The sequence below is a fragment of the Macrosteles quadrilineatus genome, unplaced genomic scaffold (genome assembly GCF_028750875.1).
Source record: "Macrosteles quadrilineatus isolate MER2022 unplaced genomic scaffold, UCM_ALF_1.0 Scaffold_2__2_contigs__length_208266976, whole genome shotgun sequence".
NCBI classification, from domain to species: Eukaryota; Metazoa; Arthropoda; class Insecta; order Hemiptera; family Cicadellidae; genus Macrosteles; species Macrosteles quadrilineatus.
The window spans coordinates 40,745,710-40,770,905 of NW_026542595.1; the positions used below are offsets into that span (position 1 = coordinate 40,745,710).

General features: G+C 36.2%; 1 protein-coding gene across 1 annotated transcript in view; it reads right to left on the reverse strand.

Moving 5' to 3' along the window:
- LOC128986009 (lipid droplet-regulating VLDL assembly factor AUP1-like) overlaps positions 1-3,230 on the reverse strand; it is a 34,217-nt gene extending 30,987 nt beyond the window's left edge. The window contains exon 1 of the mRNA XM_054406066.1: positions 2,695-3,230. Coding sequence (XP_054262041.1) covers positions 2,695-2,735 — 41 coding nt within the window. The 5' untranslated portion in view covers positions 2,736-3,230. The remainder of the gene's footprint in view (positions 1-2,694) is intronic.
- Between the last annotated feature and the right edge of the window lie 21,966 nt (positions 3,231-25,196).

Consider the following 25,196-nt stretch of genomic DNA (forward strand, 5'->3'; position numbering starts at 1 on the left):
TTCCTGACTTTCCAGAATGTGCACACCCTGTGACACTCTCGGTAATAACCTACACGGCCGAATTTTTCCAAAAAATGGCCAGCCATAGATTTTTTCGGGGCGCGCGCACAACTTATTGCTGATTTTACCCCCCTTAACCTACTCACCAGGTACATAATGTTGATACTGTGGTGTCCATTAAAGTGTCCTCTATCTGTTGGCATCATTGGTAATATGGATCGCAGACGTATTTTGCCGCAAAACTGCCAGCAATAGATTTTAGCAGGCGCGCGCACAACTTATTGCTGGTTTTACCCCCCTTATTCTACTCCCCAGGTACATAATGTTAATACTGTCGTGTCCGTTAAAGTGTCCTCTATCTGTTGGCCTTATTGGTAATATGGATTGCGGACGTATTTTGCCGCAAAACGGCCGGCAATCGATTTTAGCGGGCGCGCGCACAACTTTGTGCTGGTTTTACCCCCCTTATTCTACTCCCCAGGTACATAATGTTGATATACTGTCGTGTCCGTTAAAGTGTCCTCTATCTGTTGGCATCATCGGTAATATGGATCGCGGACGTATTTTGCCACAAAACGGCCTGCAATAGATTTTAGCGGGCGCGCGCACAACTTAATGCTGGTTTTACCCCCCTTATTCTACTCCCCAGGTACATAACGTTGATACTGTCGTGTTCGTTAAAGTGTCCTCTATCTGTTGGCATTATTGGTAATATGGATCGCGGACGTATTTTGACGCAAAACGGCCAGCAATAGATTTTTTTGGGCGCGCGCACTACTTATGGCTGGAGTTATTGCCAGGTTCACGCCAATCTAAATAAAACACTTTAAAAAAATACAGTCACGAATCCGCATAAAACCCTACCTACCTTCCTCACATGCCTAAATAAGAACTGATTATTTGGTTTCAAAAATCAAAAGGAATTGATTTTATTTTATTCCGCATTAGATCAAGCATAAACAGTTGTTTGCTCTTCTCACTCAGTCCTGCTCACTCCTCACTCAGTACGGACCCGTCCAGTCCAGACCACGCCATATTACCATTACCTTCAATACCGCTCGATTATCCTTATATTCGTAATCCTAACCATCGTTTTACGGCCACTACGGCAACTTAGGAATCCCTCCGACAAAAACTGATTGCATTTTTGGATTCAGCATTAAAAATACTGTAAGTAGACATATAAAAATTACAAACATATCCCAATGTAAATACAGTAAATATTTGCCGGTTCTTTGATGAACTGATACCTGATTAACCTAGCCTAGTTTAATTAAACCTAGGGTTAACCTAGGCCCAAACTTAGTCTCAGGTAGGAATTATTGGTTCCTTAACTTCATGGGATGGGTGATATGTCTGTTGTGACATTGGTTGTTGATTTTAAGTTAAGCCTAGGCCTAGGCTAACTTACAACATGAAAATGTCCAACTTATCAAGAGTCTTAATATAAATTTAGCCTAGTTAGGCCTATAAGTTAACTTATCTGGTCCGGGACTAAATTAGGGCTGCACTTTACTTTAGGTCCTACACTCATTCGAATAAAAATATTGATTATTCGATTGTTTCATTCGATATATCGTTTGGTTAGTTAGGTTAGGTTAACACATTGGGTGCGGCGGTATCCATATGGATACCTGGAGTCCATCACGTAGAGGCGGCGGTATCCATATGGATACTTGGGTCCTCCTGAACTTCAATATTTTCCTGTGGCTCAGCCGTTTGATATTTCGAACTAATACTTTGTAGCCACCTGCGTTGACACAGTTGAATGACCGTGGTGACCTTGGTTTCTATTTTTGTCGCGTTATCAGTAGGGGGGGCGGGATGGGGGTGGGCGAGCGCGCCACGTGCGTTTGTTTACGACCCTTTGCAGAATGTTTCCACGTTAGCGTGTAGTGGGTGACTTGCTTTTTGTTGTGTTGTAGGTTGGTAGTAAAATTTCCCCATAAAATCCCCGTCTGGCAAACTTAAAAATCAACTTTTTGTCCCGTCTTTCTCCCTCCAATTGTTAATACGATGGGACCGGCTACGTTCCAAGCAGTGCTGCTATATGTGAGTGTTTAGCGAACTACGTCGACTCTTGTTATAAAACAGGACATCACCGCACGTTATTTGCTATTCGTCATACCGAAATATGAGAGCCAATCACCCGGCAATCGGGTTTGTTCGACGCTGCGGGCTGCGCCGCACTGGGGCTACGCCTGCTGTTTGATGGCCCGCAGCGAACGTGTTAACCTTAGGGTACAGTTTCTTAACTGGGCTATGCTAATATTGATTGAAACTATCAATTCGATTAGTAAACTTTCATACGATTTTTTCACCATCAGCAAGTTTGGTTGGTTAGGCTAGGTTATGATGGTTAAATTTTATAATAGGCCTAGATATATTTTAAAATATAGATTATTAATCAATATTTTCAATTAGATAGTTTCAATCGATATTAGCATAGCCCAGTTAAGAAACTGTACCCTAACCTTACCTAACTAACCCAACGATATAGGCCTATCGAATGAAACAATCAATTAATCGATATATCGATCGATATTTTCATTCGAATGAGTGTAGGACCTAAAGTAAAGTGCAGCCCTAAATTAGAAATAAGCTTAAGCTTAGGCCCATACCAACAATAAAGTCAAATACAAGTAAAGCCCTTTATAATTACCTTAGTACTAACTTAGCATAACTTAGGCCTACCTGGTTTTACTAAACAAATCCTTTATATCTGGACAGGTCATTATTTGATAAAATTTACAAAAGATTATTTAATCTTTTCTCAGCTCTTGATCAGGAGAAGGCAACAAGTTCTACTTTCAGGTTCGTATGTAGGTAACAGCTCTTAAAAATTAGGCCAGATGAAGCATAAGCATAAAATGAGAAAATAAAAATGATGAAATGTTACAAGGAAAACAGTCCTCTTGCTTGATTGGTAGGCCTAATATCATAAGAAAGTTAAGTAGGCTAACTAAATTGTTTTTGAAGTTGAAAATGTATCAATTTCACACGATTCAATTACCGATCGTTTCTTAAAAATAAAAATATTACTTGCAGCCTAGTAAAATTGTGCACTCGCACTGACAAAAAAAATATTGACTTCGGTAGGTTTCGAGCGACGAGAACCAAGAACCATCGACTCGACAACGACTTCAGCAGTCAGCTTCTTCAGTAGACTTGACGTTGACGTTGACCATCTTGATTCTTTCTTGACTTGACACACCACAACACAACAACAACAAAACACATCCACAACACACTAACACAGCCACTGTCGACTGTCGTTCAGTGACTGAAGAGAAGTTTAGTTTGAACGACTGACCGGACTGAAGAAAGTAACACTGAAACCGAAACCTGAAACTTGTTATTGAAGAAAGAAGAAAGGGGGCTCGTCCGGATTTATTTCTGTTTTTCACAATATCATCTTCAGTCTTCAGTCATCAACAGTCACAAAGAAATCATTTATTTTTCCTACAGTCACCCGACAAAGTTGGCTTCCTTGTACTGTTTATAGTACAGAAAGCTGCTAATTGCTGCATATTTATACTTTGCCGTACGGTTTATACTTTGCCGCACGGTTTATACTTTGCCGCGGAGTCATACCTAGGTCCACCGCGGTCAATCTCCCCCGCGCTAGTTTCCGCAAGGTCTGCGGCCGGCGGAGCATGAGACCGGAGTCATACCTAGGTCCACCGCGGTCAATCTCCCCCGCGCTAGTTTCCGCAAGGTCTGCGGCCGGCGGAGTATGAGACCAACAATCCCTCCCACTTGCCTCTGAGTCGCACAGTTTGGTTTGGCCGACCTAACCAAACGGTGCGGCGGACAACTGAGACTACTTCACTCGTAACTACGCCTGCAAAATCTAGGAAACTTTACCAAAACACTGCTGTATTGCGGGCTGACTAAGAGACCGTTTTCTGTAAAGTAGGTAGTAACTGTACAAATTACCGTACACTTGCTTGGCTACGAAAAATAATTATTTAATTATCATATCTATTCCACGATTATTAATGGTTTTAAAATCCATACACCACTTTACTTACTAATATTAATGGTACAGATTAAGCACATAACATTAGAATGATAATTTACTTTAAACACAAATGCAAATTGTTAACGACAACATTTAATTAAAGACAAATCAATCAAATAACAATAAGCCGTTTAGTTATTAACACAAAAGGTTTCGTATGATTAGATTATGCATACTGATAAACCACCTATGGCCATCTATAATAATATTTGGGGTTTGTTTTCCCGAGTCGGGTTAGCTCTTCTACTCGACCGATTTTCACAATTTTGGCCTCAAACTAAAGGTATGGACGCACTACAGATTTGCAATCAAGAATCGGCATTCATTTTTATTTACGTATATTTCGAGTTATGCACAAAATGTGTCCCTGTACATTTCTAATGGGAGTTAAATTAGTTTTTTTCAAGTTCGTTTGGCTCTTCTGCTCAATCCATTTTCTTAATTTTGGTCTTAAAATAAAGTTATGCAAGCAAATATTTGTGATCAAACATAATCATTAATTTTTCTAATGTATTACCCAACGAAAAAATTTAATTTTTTTTTACTTCAATTAAAGATGTATTTCAGCAGCTCTAACTAAATTACCCTATATGTTTTGGTCTAAAAACCTTTAGTGATATAATATATATATATATATATAGTATATATAATAATATATAATATATAGTGATAGTAATACCAGCTTTCATTTGAGCTTTTAATTATTAATATTCCGATCTTAATAATCGTACCTAAAGCACTGTTTTTAATCAGTTAACTTCAAAATACTGTATCGCTCAATCAGAAAACATAAATTTGATTATATCTTGGATGTGGAATTTAGTTTGTGATATTTTTACTCAATTCAAATTACGTTATTCTATTTGTTTTGACCTAAGAACCTTCAGTGAAATACCAGCTTCCTTTTGATTTATTGATTATTAAGATCGGACGTACCTAAAGGACACAGCTAAATCACGAACAACACAAATTGTTCAAAAAATAGAGTCATTTATCATCGATTTATAGTCAAACGATCTTGCTTGCGACATCAACAGTAACTGTCGACTTTGACGGGTTTCATCTAGGCAATCTTTAAAAAATCAAACTTTCATAATTATTTGCAAATCTACACAAATTAGGTTTACCAATGACCTATTAATTAATAAAATCGGTTCAGTAGAACTGTAGATTTAATTGTACAAAGTTTAACAACATCTTTCATTCAGTATTTTCTCACCACTATAAATGGGGAGGTTGCTTAAGGTTTTTGAAAATAGAGTAACTTTTAAATGGTGAGGAAATCGACCAAAGTGGACGGTGATATTCTTGATAGAGAATAAAATTTCCTGAAAATACTCAATAAAGACAGTCTAAAGTTGGCTACAAATATAAACTTGGAAAAAGGCGTTTTAAATGTATTATTATTGTTTATTTTCATTTTTTCTACTCAAAAAGTAATAAAATCACACTTTCATAACTATTTGCAAATCTACACGAATTAGGCTTTCCAACGATTAAGTAACAAAATCGGTCCGGCAGGAATTTTAAATTTTATGATTTTTAAATAGATTTGTTTTTCTTACAAAATATATAGATGAAGTATAATTTAAAACATGCCATGTAAATTAATGGTATGTTTCGGGAATAAATCGTTTTATTTTAAAACGAGCTGTTGGCCCGTCCTACAGGGATTCCTGTTGGGAATCGAGCAGTCCATTAAAATTGTATATAGTTATATCAATATGTCTATTCCTAATTCAAGCTTAGTTTAAGCAGTTCAAAGTTTATTGTAAAGAAAAAGCTACCAAGATTAATTAAAACTTCTGGTCGTCGTTACTTTCCCAACCTGTTGTCAAAAATTCGGGTGGTAAAACAATTTTCATAAGCTTTCTTTTGAAGTCTCGCGAGCTTCGATTCGTATAAAGCAATGGTTATAGAATCTTACTTAATTTCTATAATCCAAAATCACAGAGTAAATAAACTAACCTCATAGTTCTTAGAATATTTGTATATTCAACCAGCTGTTAGTTATAACAAATTATATAAAACAAACTAAAGATTTTATAGACTGTTAAAATAATAAATTAGAACATCTATTATTTTAATTTTACTTTGTATATTTAAATTATATCTCGTCCTCAAACCGAATAAATAAACCTATCAATTATTAAAGCATTACACATAGTATAGAAAGTCAACCCTACGTATGTCATTTCATTTTCATCCAAATGCTGAACTTGTGCCGAAAACGCTGATTGTTTACAGCTGTTACGTTAAGCAAATTGTATTATACCAAAACCTAGAGTAGAATGTTAGCGTCGGCTGCTGGACTTTTTAAAATTAAAAAAACTGAAACCCTAAACTAAAATAGTGGCTTCGACATTCCCTAGTTCCCAAAATTGGCTTCTTTCAAATCTTTCTTTCAACGCAAAAATGATAAAAATCCGTCAAGTGGTTGATGCAGAATCGTGAAATAAAAAAAAACTCTGTTACGTCTTAATATATAAGATAACGTACACATTTTTGTAATATTCCTGGAATTAGTTTGGATTTTTATTACTCGATACTTAAATTATATAAATAGCCAAAGGCAAGACAACGTCTGCCGGCTTCAGCTAGTTTTTTGATAATCCTATCTCCTCTCTGGCATTATTTAATTCGAAAATGATTACATTGCATTACAAAGTGATTTCATACGTTGTAGGCCCACTTATTATGTCGTACAGTATACCCCTTCAATCATGGGTAATAGCTATTTACCTTACAAGTGTCTGGCATTATTTAATTCGAAAATGATTACATTGCATTATAAAGTGATTTCATACGTTGTAGGCCCACTTATTATGTCGTACAGTATACCCCTTCAATCATGGGTAATAGCTATTTACCTTACAAGTGTAGTAAGAGCGTTTTTACATCACGCAGGTGAAGGTTGTGCAACGAGCTGAAGCGAGTTGCATAATTTACCTAAGTGATGTAAACACGCTCTTGCGTAACGTGTAACGTACAAGATTTTACCTGACCCGACAATATACAGGAGGTTACGAACGAACAATATTAATCATTAACCATTTCACTCATCTTCTAACAGTAACGTTAATTTACAAACAAAAGCTAGGTTAGGAAAATTCTTCAAAACATAACAATAAAATTCAAGAGCACAGCTGATTTCTAGCGTTGAACGTCGTTGGCTCCATAGAGGTATATTTTTTAAGTTAATCACTCAATGTTATTTAAATGGGTTTCATTACATCACCGAGTGAGTTTTTGATACTTTACATCACTCGAGAAGTAAGGAAGTTGTATACATCACGCTTGGGATAGGGAAGTTTAACATGGCGGGTTAGGTAAAAGATTAAATACACCTATAAAGAGTTATTAAATTGTGAGTGAAAATAGAATGATAAGTATTTGCTATTTAATTAGAAGAAGATTTACCTAAAAATGGGGCCCATTGGCTTCCTTATGGGGCAAGAATAAGTGACCCAATGTTCCCAGTGTCAATAAGCAAACTTTTTTAATTAAAAGAAAACTTTTTTTCGTGGTGGGCCCTCCATAATAGTAGGCTATTTTTAGGACGCATTCATCCCTTAGCCACCTTCCTAAGATAAATAAATTATTACACATGAGAAATCTGATTTAATATGCTGATAGAATTCTGTATTTTTATGGCCAAAGGTGAATATTTACTTATAAATCCGGATACAATCTGAATGATTTTCCTAAAGCAGATGGAATTAGTGGTTAGTAATAAATATTGACTCTTTCCGTAACATGATAGACTAATTATATAAACTCATTCTCCCATATAATGAAAGTGGCTTTGGCATGAAACAAACTCATGAACAAACAATTGTAAGACTCCTAAAAAACCTTTTGGGCAACCTAAAGCCAATAAAAAGGCAGGAAATATTGTGTTAAATGAATTCTTCAATTACGTTTTTTAGGGAACACAATCGCCATACTTATTATTGCTTATCCTCCCTTCATTTAACTAAGATTTTAATGACTTCACTCTATCCATCGCAGTTAGCTGATTTTACATAAACCTCAAGATTAACCGTCGATTTCGACGGGGTTCCACTAGTACATAAATTATGGAAGCAGCCAGATTGGGTAAAATAAAATATGTAAAAACAACAATTCATTTAATTTAAATAACAACCCCTAATTATTCGGTCCACAATGGAATGACATGCCGGGCACGTTATCGGTACTCTTACTTGAGTACCATCTCCATTAATAGAGAATAACTGTTGAGAGACAAATGCCCTCAAACACCAAACACCTACTACAAAACACGGGGTGGCCACAGGGGGTGCAAAGCCTCGTGGGCTGCATTAACACCGCAGAAGCGGAGCGGCGCGGCGGTTCGATGACCAGAGGGTCCAGTTTTGCGAGCAAGAGAACAAAGAGTTTGCGTTCCTTGAAACCCAAACAAAGACTGTTGTGTTGGGGTGCGAGCTTTCTCTCGGCGGCAGGTATAGCTACAGCCGCGACAAGGGTCGCTGCAGTTGTAGCTAAATAATATCATCGACGCATTGACGGTGGTGGATAGATATTGTTAAAATAAAAATGAATTATAATAATTATCATAGTTCAATGTCCTTATTAAGAGCTTAATTTTTACGCAAAAACACCTTATATCAGACAAATGTGCTTTATGGACAGATTTCACGTTTAAGTCCCTACCACGTGCAACACTTGGTTTTTTAGCAAATTTCCCAATAGGAAATCAATAGTTTCTTAGCAAACGTATTTACTGTTTACAATTAACATAATATGTTCTTCTCACTTTTAGTTTCTGCCAACAGTGGTTGGAATTTCATAACAGTGTTTGTTTCCCATGTTAATCTTATGGAGAAATACGAAACTTTAAAGGACCTCTGGGCCTCACTCTCTAATTATTTCCCTAAGCAGAAAGTTTCCTTTACAACTTCACGTTACGCTCTTTCCAATGATACCAAAAACATGCCAATCGGTTCAGTAGTTTCGGAGGAGTAATTGTCACAAAAAACCTGCTTGCGTATTAAATAAGTAATAGATATACTGTTATAGTGTCCCTGTTGCTGTTTTCTTTTTAGTATATCAATTCATCCAGGCTCTCTCTCTTTTTCTATTGTAATATTTGCGCCAACCCAAATTCAAATCTTTATAATTAATACGCTACATGAAACTTTGTCGGTTGAACTCCTCCGCCATTTCTTAACCGATTTTATCCATTGACGTCTCATTGGAAAGAGCGTGTCGAGTAGATTTGCAAACTGGCCTTACATTTATGAAAAAGTCCCTTAAGCTCTGCCCCAGTGGCTTTAAAGGTTCCCATGTTTTCCTTATGAAGAACATAATTGTTTACATTTTGATCAGCTGTATAATTTAATTGCTGTTATTTATCTTTCAATTCAACGGAACGCATTGGGTTCATTTACTGATTTTAGTTGATAAGAAATGAAATACTCGTAAATGTACTACTTTAATTTACAATTTAAATAATCGAGAAAGCCTTGGCAATTTGATATATTTTACCTCCTATATAATGAAGAACACCTACATGTGCTTCTGTGGGTATGAATATTCCCACAAAAAATGAACAAGGATGTTAGTCGAAGTGTTACTATTTTGTAGGAAACACGGACTTAACTTTATGATTATTGGCAAAGGAAAACACTCTAAGGCTGAATTAAACTGTTACGGCAAGGACATTAAATATATGTTTTATTAAAAGTCAAAAGAGATTTTAAAATAATTTGACTACATCCAAAAAACTTTAATAAAACTTTCATTGAAGGATTCGCATTATTCACATTTAAGGGAAACAAAAAACCATCTGAACAATATTAGGCCTTTCAATCCTGCATTTTTTCAGGTAAATTTATCCATTGAGTATACACGTATATATAGTCCCCTGTCAAATGTACATATATATGCTCCCGTGTGCTCCTTAATGAGGCAGGTGTGGGAGTAGTCTTAATCTCTTCGTGTGACCTTGGAGAAATACAATTTCGATGGTGGCACTCTTGAAAATGGTGCGTTTGAACGCTGTGGGTAAAAAACAAAATGGCCGCCATCACAAACTTGTTTTCTTACTTGTATCAGTAACCGTTAGAGTTATGAAAAAATTGTTGATACCAAAATGTAGCTATTTTAAATCTGCACAAAAAAGGTTATTAAAGTTTTTATGTAGGATCAACCATTCTTTCATAAAACATAATTTTATATTTTTCATCAATAAAATTAATCAGAGTGGATGTAATGTCCCAGGACAGTTAAATATTTCAAAAAGTAATAAAGGGTGTTTCAGTAAAGCGTGATGGGCTATGCAGATTCAGATTCTATGTGCAAAAATAAGTCGAAAATGTAGTATAACATTGTTTCGATTTCGGCTTAGTTAAGCCAAATTCCGCCATTTTGTATTTTTTGAAAATAATTCTAAACTCAAAAGCCCTTAGAGATATTTTTATGAAACTTGGTATAAACTTTAAGTCTACAACTATAAACATGCTCCGAAAAAATCTTTGATCAGGCTCATCGAATTTCAAAATGGCGGCCATTAACATTCTTTATAGTCAAATTCCATGAAAACCAGGATTAAAAACAAATCTTTGAAACACAATATGTAAAGTCCTTTTTATTACAAATCGAACGACACTTTATTTGTGAAAATCGGATAATAAATAAAAAAGTTATGTAACTTTTATTATGTTTTTGTCACTAGTTTCTATGGAATTTAACTTTGTCATTTCAAAATGACTGCCATTTTGATAATTACTATTAATAATAAAAGTTACATAACTTTTTCATTTATTATCCGATTTTCGCAAATAAAGTGTCATTCGATTTGTAATAAAAAGGACTTTAAATAATGTGTTGCAAAATTTTGTTTTATTAGCTGGTTTTCATGGAATTTGACTTTAAACATTTTAAATGGCGGCCATTTTGTTTTTACCCACAGCGTTCAAACGCATCATTTTCAAGATTGCCACCATCGAAATTGTATTTCTCAAAGGTCAAACGAAGAGATTAAGACTACTCAAACACCTGCCTCATCAAGGAGCACACGGGTGTACATTTGACAGTGGACTATATAATTGAATATACGTGTACTCAATTATATAACATACGTTATAACAGTAACTAGCCAAATTATTGCCAATTGAAGCAAATACAATTGTGATAGAGAGGTTATGCAGAAAATCAGGCAGTTCTTAAGTAATGTAAACAAAATGTTATCGTTTTAAAAAAATTACAGAAATTTGTAAACGTACTGGCAACAATGGGTAGTACCATGCAGACTACATTATCATTGACGAAGATCAACATGGACAACCTAATGCGGCTATAAGTGGGAAATATTTGTAGAATACACTAAAAAACTAGATCAGCTTTAGAAAAATGATAAAATATTTACAAGAAATGTTGATTATATGGAACTGTTAGGTACGTGATCTATGAGTTGAGTCTTTTAAGCTAATCGGAAATTATGACTTTTATTAGGTTTTAATTAAGTTATTTGTTTTTAAACAACTACCGTACTTTACTTTTTCGCAATTGCTCGATTTCGAGCAACATGTACACTTGTAGTAAATGTTTCATTTCAACCAAGTGTTTGTAGCAAACTGTTAAACTGTCAAACTTCCATTACTATCCAAACTATCCATTATTTCGTAAATTGCCCATTAAGGTCGTCATTCATTTCTAAAGCGAACTTTCCAGATACCTAATGTTAAAAATACCTTAGCTGTACTTATTTGTTTGTTATTCTTTCAATTTATTTCCTTATTAAAATAAGTGTGATTTTTTTGTATTAGGTACTGTATTCTGTGTTAAAACATGTAGCACATGAAATGGTTGATATCACCCCATTTTTCAGGATTCTCTACGGAGAAAATTCGTTTGAGTAGGTTGGTGTATGTCTCAATTCAAAGAAATAAAATGACTCTACTTAAATTACTTAACACAGGTTATCAGTAAGGCATATAAGGTTTTCTTAAGTTCTCGATTCTGGAAACACTTTGTTGCAGCATGTTACCTCGAATTGAAGCAGATCGTTTTAGCATTCATTAGAAGTCATCAGTTAAAACTGAGAGCAGAAATACCGGTAATGTAAGTGAGCCTTGACGACACAAATAGAGATATTTAAAATTAGTTTCTAATAAGTTTTCAAACAACTCTAAGATGTAACTAAAGCTATTCGAATTTAAGCTTAATGTTTTTCTTGGCGTTATGTTTCATACTATGCGGCTCATTGAGCCTCACGGGTTCTCTAGTACTATACAATAATTAAAAATATGTCATTTTGAAAAATTTTACAAAACTACAACATAGCAGCGCACAAATAAAATATTATTAAAAGCAACAAAAATTAACAATCCATTGATTAAATGGATGGAAAAGGCGTTCCTGTCATCCCACAATACGGCGGAGTTTGCAAAAGGTATACTAGTTTTTGCAGGCGTTGTTTCGTATGGTACTCAGCCATACATATACAATAAGTGCCGGCTATGTATAACAAGCTTTATTTTTACATTGATTTCCTTGTAAAATCAAATAACTCAATTGTTAATATAAGTGTAGTAAGAAGATTCGTTTACTTCGTTCACTCATCTATTATTACAATTAATACAATAATAGCATTCCCCAAAAATTTATGTTGCCTTTTTTAAAAATAAAACTTATTATTATATCTTCTGGCCAAAAGTTTAGTTATCGTTCTGATTTTAAAATATTTATTTAACATTACAAAGTTTAAAGTAAATTATTCACCTACTATAGGAGGGTTTCAAAAAGGGTAATTAACTTCAAAAAATACAAAAGGATTTTTTTATTCTAAGAAAATAAGCAGAAACCAGATTTATTTATCTTAGTAGCAAAAATGCTATACAAATATATAGCACGGGTTACTTTTGTATTAGTCTTACTCTTATCCCATTTAAATACTATAATAATGATAGTATCAATAAACAAATGCATATTAGTTATGTAAAGGAGACTTTGTCCTGACCGCACCAGCCTAACAGATGCGTTGGCCACTGGCAACAAGGTCTACCGGCAGCAAACACAACTACATCCCCTTCACCCGTCACGGAACTGGTTCAGCTCGGACATTTCGCACCACCAATCGTAGGTCAGGGTTGGTGGTCGTAGACCTTGTTGGCCGCGCATCTTGGCGCGTCCTCCTTTGCCGCACATCAGGATTCCAACGAAACAACACAAAACAGCGTGGTTCTATTATGCACGTAATCCGTGTACGCTTGGAAATAGGTTGGCAACACTTAAAGATAATAATACTATGAGCAGCTGATTGACTATTATAACTACGATTTAACCTGTCACTTCGTGTTTATAGTTTCGGTATTTCTGAACTTCTGGACTTTTCTTTTAAACGTTTTTAAAACATTCCTACGATCTTAATAAACAAGAAAATACCATTAAAGCATTTTTTTTAGGCGCGGAAACCACTTCAAATTACAAAAACATACGGAACTATATTCTCAAAACGCGGAGCACATTTCTTGCCGAGGAAAAATAGCGGAGTGATACGGACCGCGGGTACTACTTTCTCTAGGGCACCATTTGTGTTGCTAGCTGAACCTAAAAACGTGTTGTATAGTGTTTGAAAGACTAATTATTTATATGCTTTATAGTAACTGTAGGAAAAATATAATGTGTAACACGAGTGAAAAAGGCCTTTGCTGCACTCGAGATCATTCCACACTCGCCTGCGGCTCGTGCGTAAACATTGCTCTCGTGTGCAGCAAAGTGCCACTTTCACCACTAGTTACACAAATAACTATTTCCTACAGTCACCCGACAAAGTTGGCTTCCTTGTACTGTTTATAGTACAGAAAGCTGCTAATTGCTGCATATTTATACTTTGCCGTACGGTTTATACTTTGCCGCACATCAGGATTCCAACGAAACAACACAAAACAGCGTGGTTCCATTATGCACGTAATCCGTGTACGCTTGGAAATAGGTTGGCAACACTTAAAGATAATTATACTATGAGCAGCTGATTGACTATTATAACTACGATTTAACCTGTCATTTCGTGTTTATAGTTTCGGTATTTCTGAACTTTCTGGGCTTTTCTTTTAAACTTTTTTAAAACCTTCCTACGACCTTAATAAACAAGAAAATACCTTTTAAGCATTTTTTTTAGGCGCGGAAACCACTTCAAATTACAAAAACATACGGAACTATATTCTCAAAACGCGGAGCACATTTCTTGCCGAGGAAAAATAGCGGAGTGATATGGACCGCGGGTACTACTTTCTCTAGGGCACCATTTGTGTTGCCAGCTGAACCTAAAAACATGTTGCATAGTGTTTGAAAGACTAATTATTTATATGCTTTATAGTGACTGTAGGAAAAATATAATGTGTAACACGAGTGAAAAAGGCCTTTGCTGCACTCGAGATCATTCCACACTCGCCTGCGGCTCGTGCGTAAACATTGCTCTCGTGTGCAGCAAAGTGCCACTTTCACCACTAGTTACACAAATAACTATTTCCTACAGTCACCTGACAAAGTTGGCTTCCTTGTACTGTTTATAGTACAGAAAGCTGCTAATTGCTGCATATTTATATGAAATGAAAAATGATGAAATGAAATGATATTTATTCGTCTATAGACATTATATAAATGCATGAGACACAGTCAAATTATATAAATACATGCTGGTAGAGGCACAAGTCAAGTTCAAGCAACTAATAGTAATAATAAAGAATTATTACAAATCATGCAAATAAATAATCATACAAAAGCAGATAAGCTATAGACAGGCTGAAAATACATGCAAGGCTGGTATTAAATAATCATTTGAGGTTATGTCATTGGTTGTAGAGCAAAAAACTCATCAATCTTATACATGGGGTTTCTGACAAGCCATTCATAAATTGCATTCTTAAAACTATTGTAAGGGAGTTGAATTATTCTTGGCGATAGTTTGTTCCACAACTTTCTACCCATAATAATATGGCTTCTTTTAATCTTTTCCAGTCTTGTAAAAGGAATGTCAAGGTTTTCTCTTTTCCTAGTGTCAAAGCAATGAAAATCACCCCTTAGAGCAAAGGTTTCATGCAACTTAAAACTAGATAACAACACATTATAAATATAAAGGTTTATCACAGTCAAAGCATTAAAGTTAATAAATAATGGTTTACAATGTTCATTTTGATCTTTGTTAAATATAGTTCTAATAATCTCTTTTTGGGCAACAAGAACATCATTGATGTGGTAACTATTTCCCCAAAGGATTATCCCGTAGCTTAGAATTGACTGGACAAGTGCAAAGTAAACATTTTTGAGATGATTTAGAGGCAGAAGGTTCCTTAATTTTCTAAATAAAAAAGTAAGCCTACTTAGTCTTGTGCATATATGTTGTACCTGGGAGTTCCAAGTTAGTTGGGGATCAACAATTACTCCAAGAATCTTAACATTTGAGTTGTTTTTTATAGTTTCCTCCATTTGAGGTATAGGCCGCAAGCTAAATAGCATAGACTGTGTTTTGTCCTCGTTGACAAGGAATTTATTTGCTGCAAACCATTCAGAGGTCAAACTTAGGCTACTTTCCACTGCAGCTACAAGCTGCGTTACATCTGCACCCTTACTTAGAATGGTGGTATCGTCTGCATACAAATATGCTTCACAGTTGAGGCTGAAGGGCAGGTCATTGATGGCAATGAGGAACAGGAGAGGACCTAATACTGAGCCCTGAGGTACTCCACAGTTAGTGGATAGGACAGAGGACCAGGTATTGCCTATGCAAACTGCCTGTCTTCGATCAGCAAGGTATGTCCTGAATAGGCTTTGTATACTTTGCCGTACGGTTTATACTTTGCCGCACATCAGGATTCCAACGAAACAACACAAAACAGCGTGGTTCTATTATGCACGTAATCCGTGTACGCTTGGAAATAGGTTGGCAACACTTTAAAAATAATAATACTATGAGCAGCTGATTGACTATTATAACTACTTTCGTGTTTATCGTTTCGGTATTTCTGAACTTTCTGGACTTTTCTTTTAAACGTTTTTAAAATATTCCTACGATCTTAACAAACAAGAATATTTATTTGTGTAACTAGTGGTGAAAGTGGCACTTTGCTACACACGAGAGCAATGTTTACGCACGAGCCGCAGGCGAGTGCGGAATGATCTCGAGTGCAGCAAAGGCCTTTTTCACTCGTGTTACACATTATATTTTTCCTACAGTCACTATAAAGCATATAAATAATTAGTCTTTCAAACACCATACAACACTTTTTTAGGTTCAGCTGGCAACACAAATGGTGCCCTAGAGAAAGTAGTACCCGCGGTCCATATCACTCCGCTATTTTTCCTCGGCAAGAAATGTGCTCCGCGTTTTGAGAATATAGTTCCGTATGTTTTTGTAATTTGAAGTGGTTTCCGCGCCTAAAAAAAATGCTTAAAAGGTATTTTCTTGTTTATTAAGGTCGTAGGAAGGTTTTAAAAAAGTTTAAAAGAAAAGCCCAGAAAGTTCAGAAATACCGAAACTATAAACACGAAATGACAGGTTAAATCGTAGTTATAATAGTCAATCAGCTGCTCATAGTATAATTATCTTTAAGTGTTGCCAACCTATTTCCAAGCGTACACGGATTACGTGCATAATGGAACCACGCTGTTTTGTGTTGTTTCGTTGGAATCCTGATGTGCGGCAAAGTATAAACCGTACGGCAAAGTATAAATATGCAGCAATTAGCAGCTTTCTGTACTATAAACAGTACAAGGAAGCCAACTTTGTCGGGTGACTGTAGGAAATAGTTATTTGTGTAACTAGTGGTGAAAGTGGCACTTTGCTGCACACGAGAGCAATGTTTACGCACGAGCCGCAGGCGAGTGTGGAATGATCTCGAGTGCAGCAAAGGCCTTTTTCACTCGTGTTACACATTATATTTTTCCTACAGTCACTATAAAGCATATAAATAATTAGTCTTTCAAACACCATACAACACTTTTTTAGGTTCAGCTGGCAACACAAATGGTGCCCTAGAGAAAGTAGTACCCGCAGTCCGTATCACTCCGCTATTTTTCCTCGGCAAGAAATGTGCTCCGCGTTTTGAGAATATAGTTCCGTATGTTTTAGTAATTTGAAGTGGTTTCCGCGCCTAAAAAAATGCTTTAAAGGTATTTTCTTGTTTATTAAGATCGTAGGAATGTTTTAAAAACGTTTATAAGAAAAGTCCAGAAAGTTCAGAAATACCGAAACTATAAACACGAAATGACAGGTTAAATCGTAGTTATAATAGTCAATCAGCTGCTCATAGAATTATTATCTTTAAGTGTTGCCAACCTATTTCCAAGCGTACACGGATTACGTGCATAATAAAACCACGCTGTTTTGTGTTGTTTGGTTGGAATCCTGATGTGCGGCAAAGTATAAACCGTACGGCAAAGTATAAATATGCAGCAATTAGCAGCTTTCTGTACTATAAACAGTACAGGGAAGCCAACTTTGTCGGGTGACTGTAGGAAAAATACCTTTAAACCATTTTTTAAGGCGCGGAAACCACTTCAAATTACAAAAACATACGGAACTATATTCTCAAAACGCGGAGCACATTTCTTGCCGAGGAAAAATAGCGGAGTGATACGGACCGCGGGTACTACTTTCTCTAGGGCACCATTTGGTTGCCAGCTGAACCTAAAAAAGTGTTGCATAGTGTTTGAAAGACTAATTATTTATATGCTTTATAGTGACTGTAGGAAAAATATAATGTGTAACACGAGTGAAAAAGGCCTTTGCTGCACTCGAGATCATGCTCTCGATCATGATCATGTAAACATTGCTCTCGTGTGCAGCAAAGTGCCACTTTCACCACTAGTTACACAAATAACTATTTCAGTAGGGTCTTGTTACGAAGAAGTCTTTAAGTTTATTTTTAAAGCCGTGTGTGTTTTAAATATCTTTTAACTGATCTGGGAGGTGGTTGAAACATTTATGTCCTTATTGTACTAAATCCTACGTAGTTTGAATGGTTTTGAGATTTTTTAAGTCTATTGTTAGCCCAGTCAATCTAGGTTTTTACCCGGAAATGCGAGATATAAAGCTAATTTTTTCACAGATATCCATTATGGTATGTAAAATCACACCCTAAAAGTCCCCGCCTGTCCCCTGTGTGCTTCCCCCGTTTTAACGAAATAAAGGGGGGGGGAGGGTGCGTGACTTATTTAAACGTGTCCGTGAACGCGATAACTTGAGTAATTTTGCTCCGATTTTGACTAAATTTGGCTTGAAGGTGTAAGATCGGATAATCTTGAATGAGTTGGCAAATCAGCATGATCGGAACAAGGGAACGGGTGTTTACGGGGGGTTTTATGGGGTAAAAATTGAATTTTTGACCCTCAAAACACAAACCTTTCTATTTTCTCTCTAAACCATTTTAAAAAGCTTAAATAATTAAATATTTTAGTATATTAAAGTGTTTTTGTAAGATAAATTGATTACAAAGAAATTTAAAAAATTCTAAATTTAAAATTCCTATGTTATTCTTAAGGAGAATAAGTTAGCTGTCGTAGTTTGCTTGTTTACGGATATATTTTATTCATCAAACTTGGCAAATCAACTTCATTTATACTAAGCTATTGATATTTTACTATAAAACGCACATCATAACTCTCCCTGTAGCAGCAAACCTAGGTATACTTGTCAGGCATAATGTCATTTAAATAGATTTAATTAAAAATCCAATCGGGCAAATGGAAATTCGCTTAGTCTGTAGGTTTGCTGCGGCGGGGGTATTTTCATACAAAGTTGCACTGTCCTAAATTTACTTTATCAATGTTTTTCGTCAAAACAACACTTAATTTTTTCCCCTTAAAAAGTATATTTAAACTGGTAATAGTATGAATACACATCCTCCAGGTTGCGACCTCATTGTCTTCCCTAAACCTATCCTTAAGGGCAAGCATTTGAGTTCAGTCTCCATATTTAACCTTGGGCTTTGGGCTTCTTTTCTTATTCTTAAATCTCTGCTCAGAAACTGGAAAGAAAGCATCAAAATGTCCCGAAAGAACTCAAAAAACCGTTCAAAATTACACATTTAACCTCTGGTTGACAGCACATTTTCCCATCGTACACTTAATAAAGAGTCCCTAAAAAAGTCTAGGGTGCGGGGATTTGAGATGCCTAGCCTTATTCTACAAACATGATGAGTGCCAAGAGGGCAAGGACTGACTCACCTCACTGTTCAGTTGACTGACGGACATTTAGCCCAATGACAGTCTTTGCTCTAGGTTCATCTCCTAGAAAGTTGACATTGAAATCGCCAGCAACGATGAGTCTCGTTTTAAGATTTCGTGTAAGGAAAAACAAGCATCCCTCAAGTAATCTACAAAAATTTTTTAAGTTGCCGCTCGGTGAGTGGTACAGAGATACAACTACAGTATTTAAACACATAATATTTACCGCTACAACTTCAAAATCAATTTCCACACAGAAGGAGGATAAATCAACCCCCTCAATAATCAGGGTCTCCCTCGCATAAATGCAATGCATAAATGCTCATAAATGCACTCGCATAAAAAGTGGTAGTATAAGAGCTTGGCTCGCTTTGCTCAACAAATTTTGTAATTATGCACTGTGAAACAGTTTCCCTATGAGATTATGTACTATGACACGTTTTTACTTTTAGCATTGACTTTTTAGGCTTTATGAAATATTTTGAATTAGGCGCTGTAGCACTATGCACAATCACTATGGCATGCCACCACTGGCACTGGCCACTCGGTAGGCAGCCTAATTGGCATACGGGAGGGACGATGGCTAAAGTTGTGGTGACGTCATATCTATATAGTAGCCAAAATGTCTTATCTTACCGTAACGAGACGAATGAGACTATGTGATTCCAGCGGCGGTCGTGGCATAGTGGGTAGCATTTCGGACTGGTTTTCAGGAGGTCTCAGTTCGAAAGCAGCCGGGGGCATTATCCTTTTGCCAAAGTTTTTGCTTTGAATGCGACTACTTCATAACTTAGAATTTGATGCATTTAAAATTTTATTTACTTTTTTTAACAGTAAACCACTTTAACAGTTGACGTTACACAATTTTGCGTCGAAATTCATCATGAATTTACATGTGTAGCACTTGTAGCGCTTAAACTGCTTGTTGTAGGTGTTTACCGACCTCCAGCTGGCAATATGGATACTTTTATCTCTGCCTTAGAAATGCTTGTCCTTAGCCTTGCAAACTTCAGGAGTAAGTATAACGCGATTTTGACATTGATGTGCCGGACCTTGCAAATCCTAGGACTGTGCGGTTCTGTGATGTTTTAAGATCTTTAAACCTGTATTGCACAAACTTTCAATCTACTGTATTATACATGCTTAGATAACAGATGCTTGTTATTACCTTGTATGCTTTTACCACATTTACTTTGTTGCATTATGATATTTGTATCATTGAACGTACTTTATCTAGATATAATTCATGTATTATACTCATATATGTATTATACTATTGACGCTTGTCCATGCACTGTTTTGTGTTTATGACAATAAAAATCTTGAATCTTGAATCTTGATAACGTATAGTCACAGACTTGAGTCATGAACGCTTTGGAGTTGACGTGGTTTCCTGGGCGGTAAGTGATCATGATCCTGTATCTTTTGCTGTTTGTAGGGTTCAAGTTCAAGAAGACAATTTCTCTCCATTAGTGACCTAAACTATTGTTGCATCCTTTAACTCAAGCAACAGTGCTTGATTTTGCTGAGCTATTCAGCCACGTGAACTGGCACAATTTGTTGACGGACTCAGATGCTGAGAAAAACTTTAATACATTCTTCAATGAATGCTTAAATATGTTTGACCTTTGTTTTCCTGAAAAGTGTGTTGTTAAACCCCAAGTAGGCCCAAAAAAGAAGTCTAATCCTCAGTTGATCACCCCTGAAATCTTAGTAAAGAAAAAGTGGGTGATCATGGCTTATGACGTGTATAAAAGTAAAAAAAAACACAGCAAGCAAAGACTACTTATAACAACTTGAAAAAGGAGTATAGACTAGAACTTAAGGCAGCTAAGCAGAAATTTGTATGGTTTACAAATTCAACAGCTACCAATCCTTGTTCGGCTGCTTGGAGGATCATTCGTTCAGAGACCAAGCCGAAAACTACTAAGTCGACTATCGTTTCTCCGGATACATTTAATAACTTCTTCCTAGACTCTGTCCAAGCGGTAAGAGATGAATTTGGTACTCCAGAGGTTACTGCTTCAGCTGATGAGCCAAAATCTCCCCAGGTGCAGACCCAGCTTAAATGGAGGCTAGTTGGGTGTGATGACGTCATAAATGTGGTCCGTAGTATGAAAAATACCAAGAGTAAGGATGTTCATAATATCTCAAGTGATTTCCTAAAATGTATTATTACTACCATTGCCTGGCCTTTAACATATTGTTTAAATCATTGTATGTTACAAGGCGTTTTCCCAGCTTGCCTGAAGAAATCGAAGGTCGTGCCTGTCTATAAGAAAGGTGCGTGGGACGAGCCCGGGAGTTTCAGGCCTATCTCTCTTGTTCATATCCTGTCTAAAGTGTTTGAGACTCAAACACTGTGATTTCAACAAGGACTCAAACTTTGAGTCCTTGTTGAAATCACAGTTGTGTTCACATTTTGAAGGCAACGGGCTGCTCTCTGCCTCCCAGTATGGCTTCCGGCCCGGTCTGTCCACTGTGGATGCGGTGGACAGCCTGATCCAGGGTGTCTTGAGCTCCTTTGAGTCGGGTGGCTTTGCTGGGGCCACCTTGTGTGACCTCAGTAAGGCTTTTGATACTGTGGATCATGACGTGCTGCTCTGTAAGTTAAATCATTACGGAATCGGAGGTGTTGAAGTGCAACTGCTCCGGTCATGGGGGACGTGAGCAGCTGGTTGTTGTGAATGGCCAGTGCTCTCGGTCTCGTCCTGTTGACCATGGTGTTCCGCAGGGGTCTGTCCTCGGGCCTCTGCTATTTATAATAATGACGAATGATTTGTCCAGTCATGTTGAAGGTGGTGTGGTCTGTTATGCAGATGACACAACACTGGTTCATAGCTCAAACAATTTTCAAAATCTTGTGGAACTCATGGAGCAATCCCTTGTACAGGCTTCGGTTTGGTTTCATGCTAACTTTTTGTCTCTCAATGAAACCAAAATACAATCTTTGGTATTTACGCTGAAAAACATTAAACATGATGTGGCCTCTGTTAAGCTCCTGGGTATTTGAATTGATACAAAACTGACACTTGGAACCCTCATATAACCTTGGTATGTAGTAAACTCTCCAGAGTTATTTTCCTTTTGAGAAGTCTAAAAAGTTGTCTGAATGAAAACTGTTTAAAAAAGCTATGTAGCTTTTTTTCAAGGAGATCTTTTGTATGGGCTCAGACTCTGGGGTGGGTCTGCTGAAATTAATGATGTATTGCTAATACAAAAAAGAGCTGTAAGAATCCTAGCAAACGCTGAGTATGGTACTCATTTGCAGACCTCTCTTTGTAAATGAGGAAATCATGACTGTATGTAGTTTGTATGTTTTGGTTTCAGTTGTGCATGTAAAAAATGATCTCCAGTCACTTAGTCGTAGGGGTGATTATCATATGTACAATACCAGAAATAGGAACAATATTGATGTGCCTTATGTTAGGTTAAGTAAAACTTTTTTTATAACAGTGTTATTAACCGATCAGCATTACATTGCTATACAGGTTAGGTATAATATAAGAAAGAAAAAATAACATTATTAATTACATTAACATAGGTAGAAGTCAGCTATGGCTCCTCAGGCACTTATTGTCAATGTTTTAGCGGGTCGGACTGTAAAGGCGCTGTCCACCAATGAAACACAAATGAAAAAAATTGTTATAATAAAACATCTTGAGGCAATCTTGGTTTTAGTCGGAGTCTCTGTATTTCAGAAGGTTGGCCTGTGTTATAAAATCCAATGCTGCTGGTTAATGGAAGTTTTTTTAAATAATTTTGATGTAATTTTCTTGATGAAATCTTCTATAGGTTTTATTGTCTGTTCTAAAAGTATTTGACGGGTTCGAACACACCAGGGACAATTTAGAATTATCCTTAAAACTTTATTTTGAAACGTTTGCAGTTTACGAATCGAGCTTGATGAAGCAGTTCCCCATACTGGGCAGGCGTACGACAACAGTGGACGTAGAAATGTTTTGTATAGAAGGGTTCCATTCTTAATATACATACATGATTTTTTGTTGATTAAAGGAAACAATTTTAATAATCTGCCATAAGCCAAATTTAATTTTTTATTAATATGAAGTTTCCAATTTAACTTTCGGTCGAAGTATACACCTAAATATTTTATTGCTTGGTCAGGAGGGTTTCATGCAATCTGTTCATCTAGAATTTATAAATTTGGAGGATCTAACGGTTTTCGGAGAGTAAAAATCTTCATCGCTTCATTCTTCATCGGATTTATGGCTATTCTCCATTTTGTGAACCATTCCATCAAATCGTTTAAGGAAACTTGAATGTTATTGGCCACAACTTCGATGTCATGGTGTGTAGAGTAGGGTAGGGTGTCATCAGCAAACACGGCTTGGACATGGTTTGACAATGGCAAATTAGAAGTGGAAATATTATATAATAGAGGTGAAAGAATTGCGCCCTGTGGGACTCCGGCTTGAGTTCGTCTGGCAATTGATAGGGTGCAATCAATATTAACTGAAAACGTTCTTTCTTCAAGGAAGCTTTCAATAATTTTTCTTTAGTTAGGAGGGGACTCCGAACTTTCTTAGTTTAAACAACAAGCCATCGTGCCAAACACTGTCAAAGGCCTGGCTTACATCAAGAAACACTGCGCAACAGTATGACATTTTCTTTCAAATCCTTTGATGTCTTCAGAAACTCTCAAAAGTTGGGATGTGTCGTGGAATGGTATGAGCGAAAACCAAACTGATGAGGAGGTGTCAGAGAAGCACTATCTACGTAGGAATCTAGGCGTTGTTTAATCATTTTTTCAAACAATTTAGAAAATGTGGGGATGAGGAGGCTAATCGGGTAATAACTATTTACTTGCGATGCAGGCTTTCCAGGCTTATGGATGACAATTATGAGAGAATGATTCCACATTCGCGGGAAGTATGATTTTGTGAGACAGGCATTGAACAGCTGCAAGGAAACAAGTCCTTTTCGTGGTAGATTATGTAAAATAATGTTAGGTATTCTGTCGTGTCCAGGAGTTTTCTTGATTTTTAGCGACTTTATGAAGTTAGATATTTCATATGAAGAAGTATATTTAATTGGCCTTTCCACCGTGATAAGTGGGCAGGAATTAACTGTGGCAACATGAGCTGAAAATTCAGGGTCTTGAAATTCATCATTCGGACGAAATGAACGCTGATAGTAATCGGCTAAAACGCGCTTTGTCCGTTTTGCGTTCATTTAAGTAAAACAAAAAGAAATTCCAGCCAGTTAAAGGCTTCTTAACCACATTTCTTGTACAGCTTAGAACCAAACCAACAGAAAATTCCAAAACAATCTCCGGGCACTTTTATTAGCTTTCCCTCTTTATAAGACCAGCGATTTCTTCGACATTCCAAAGGAGACTGTGAGAGAGTTTTCCCAATGTAAGTAACAGATTGTTTTGTTTTGACAGTAGTTTTGTGCATGGTTTGCTTTTTGTTTTGTTTGCTGTGTGATTTTTTTGCATTTTAGTTTTAATTTCTATGAAATTTGGTTATTGTTATTTGTTTTGACGATGCCTATTGCATCGTTTTGTTTTGACAGTAGTTTTGTGCATGGTTTGCTTTTTGTTTTGTTTGCTGTGTGATTTTTTTGCATTTTAGTTTTAATTTCTATGAAATTTGGTTATTGATATTTGTTTTGACGATGCCTATTGCATTTCATGCCTAATGGAAAATAAAGCATTTAATTTAATCCTTTATTCGATTTTTACTTATATCTTTTTCATATTATCAGCAAGTTTGGTTGGTTAGGTTAGGTTATGACAGTTTAATTTTATAATACTAAATTTTAAAATTAATTTTACAAAAAAAATTTTATTTTATGATTGAAAAGTTAATTTTACAACTAAAAATTATAAAATTAATTTCAATTTTTTCAACTTCTATGCGAAAGTATAGTATAGTAGTTTTCAACTTCTATGGGTACGATGTCATAGCTTATAATGTCATAGCTTATAATTGCGAATTTGTTGCATAGCTTATAA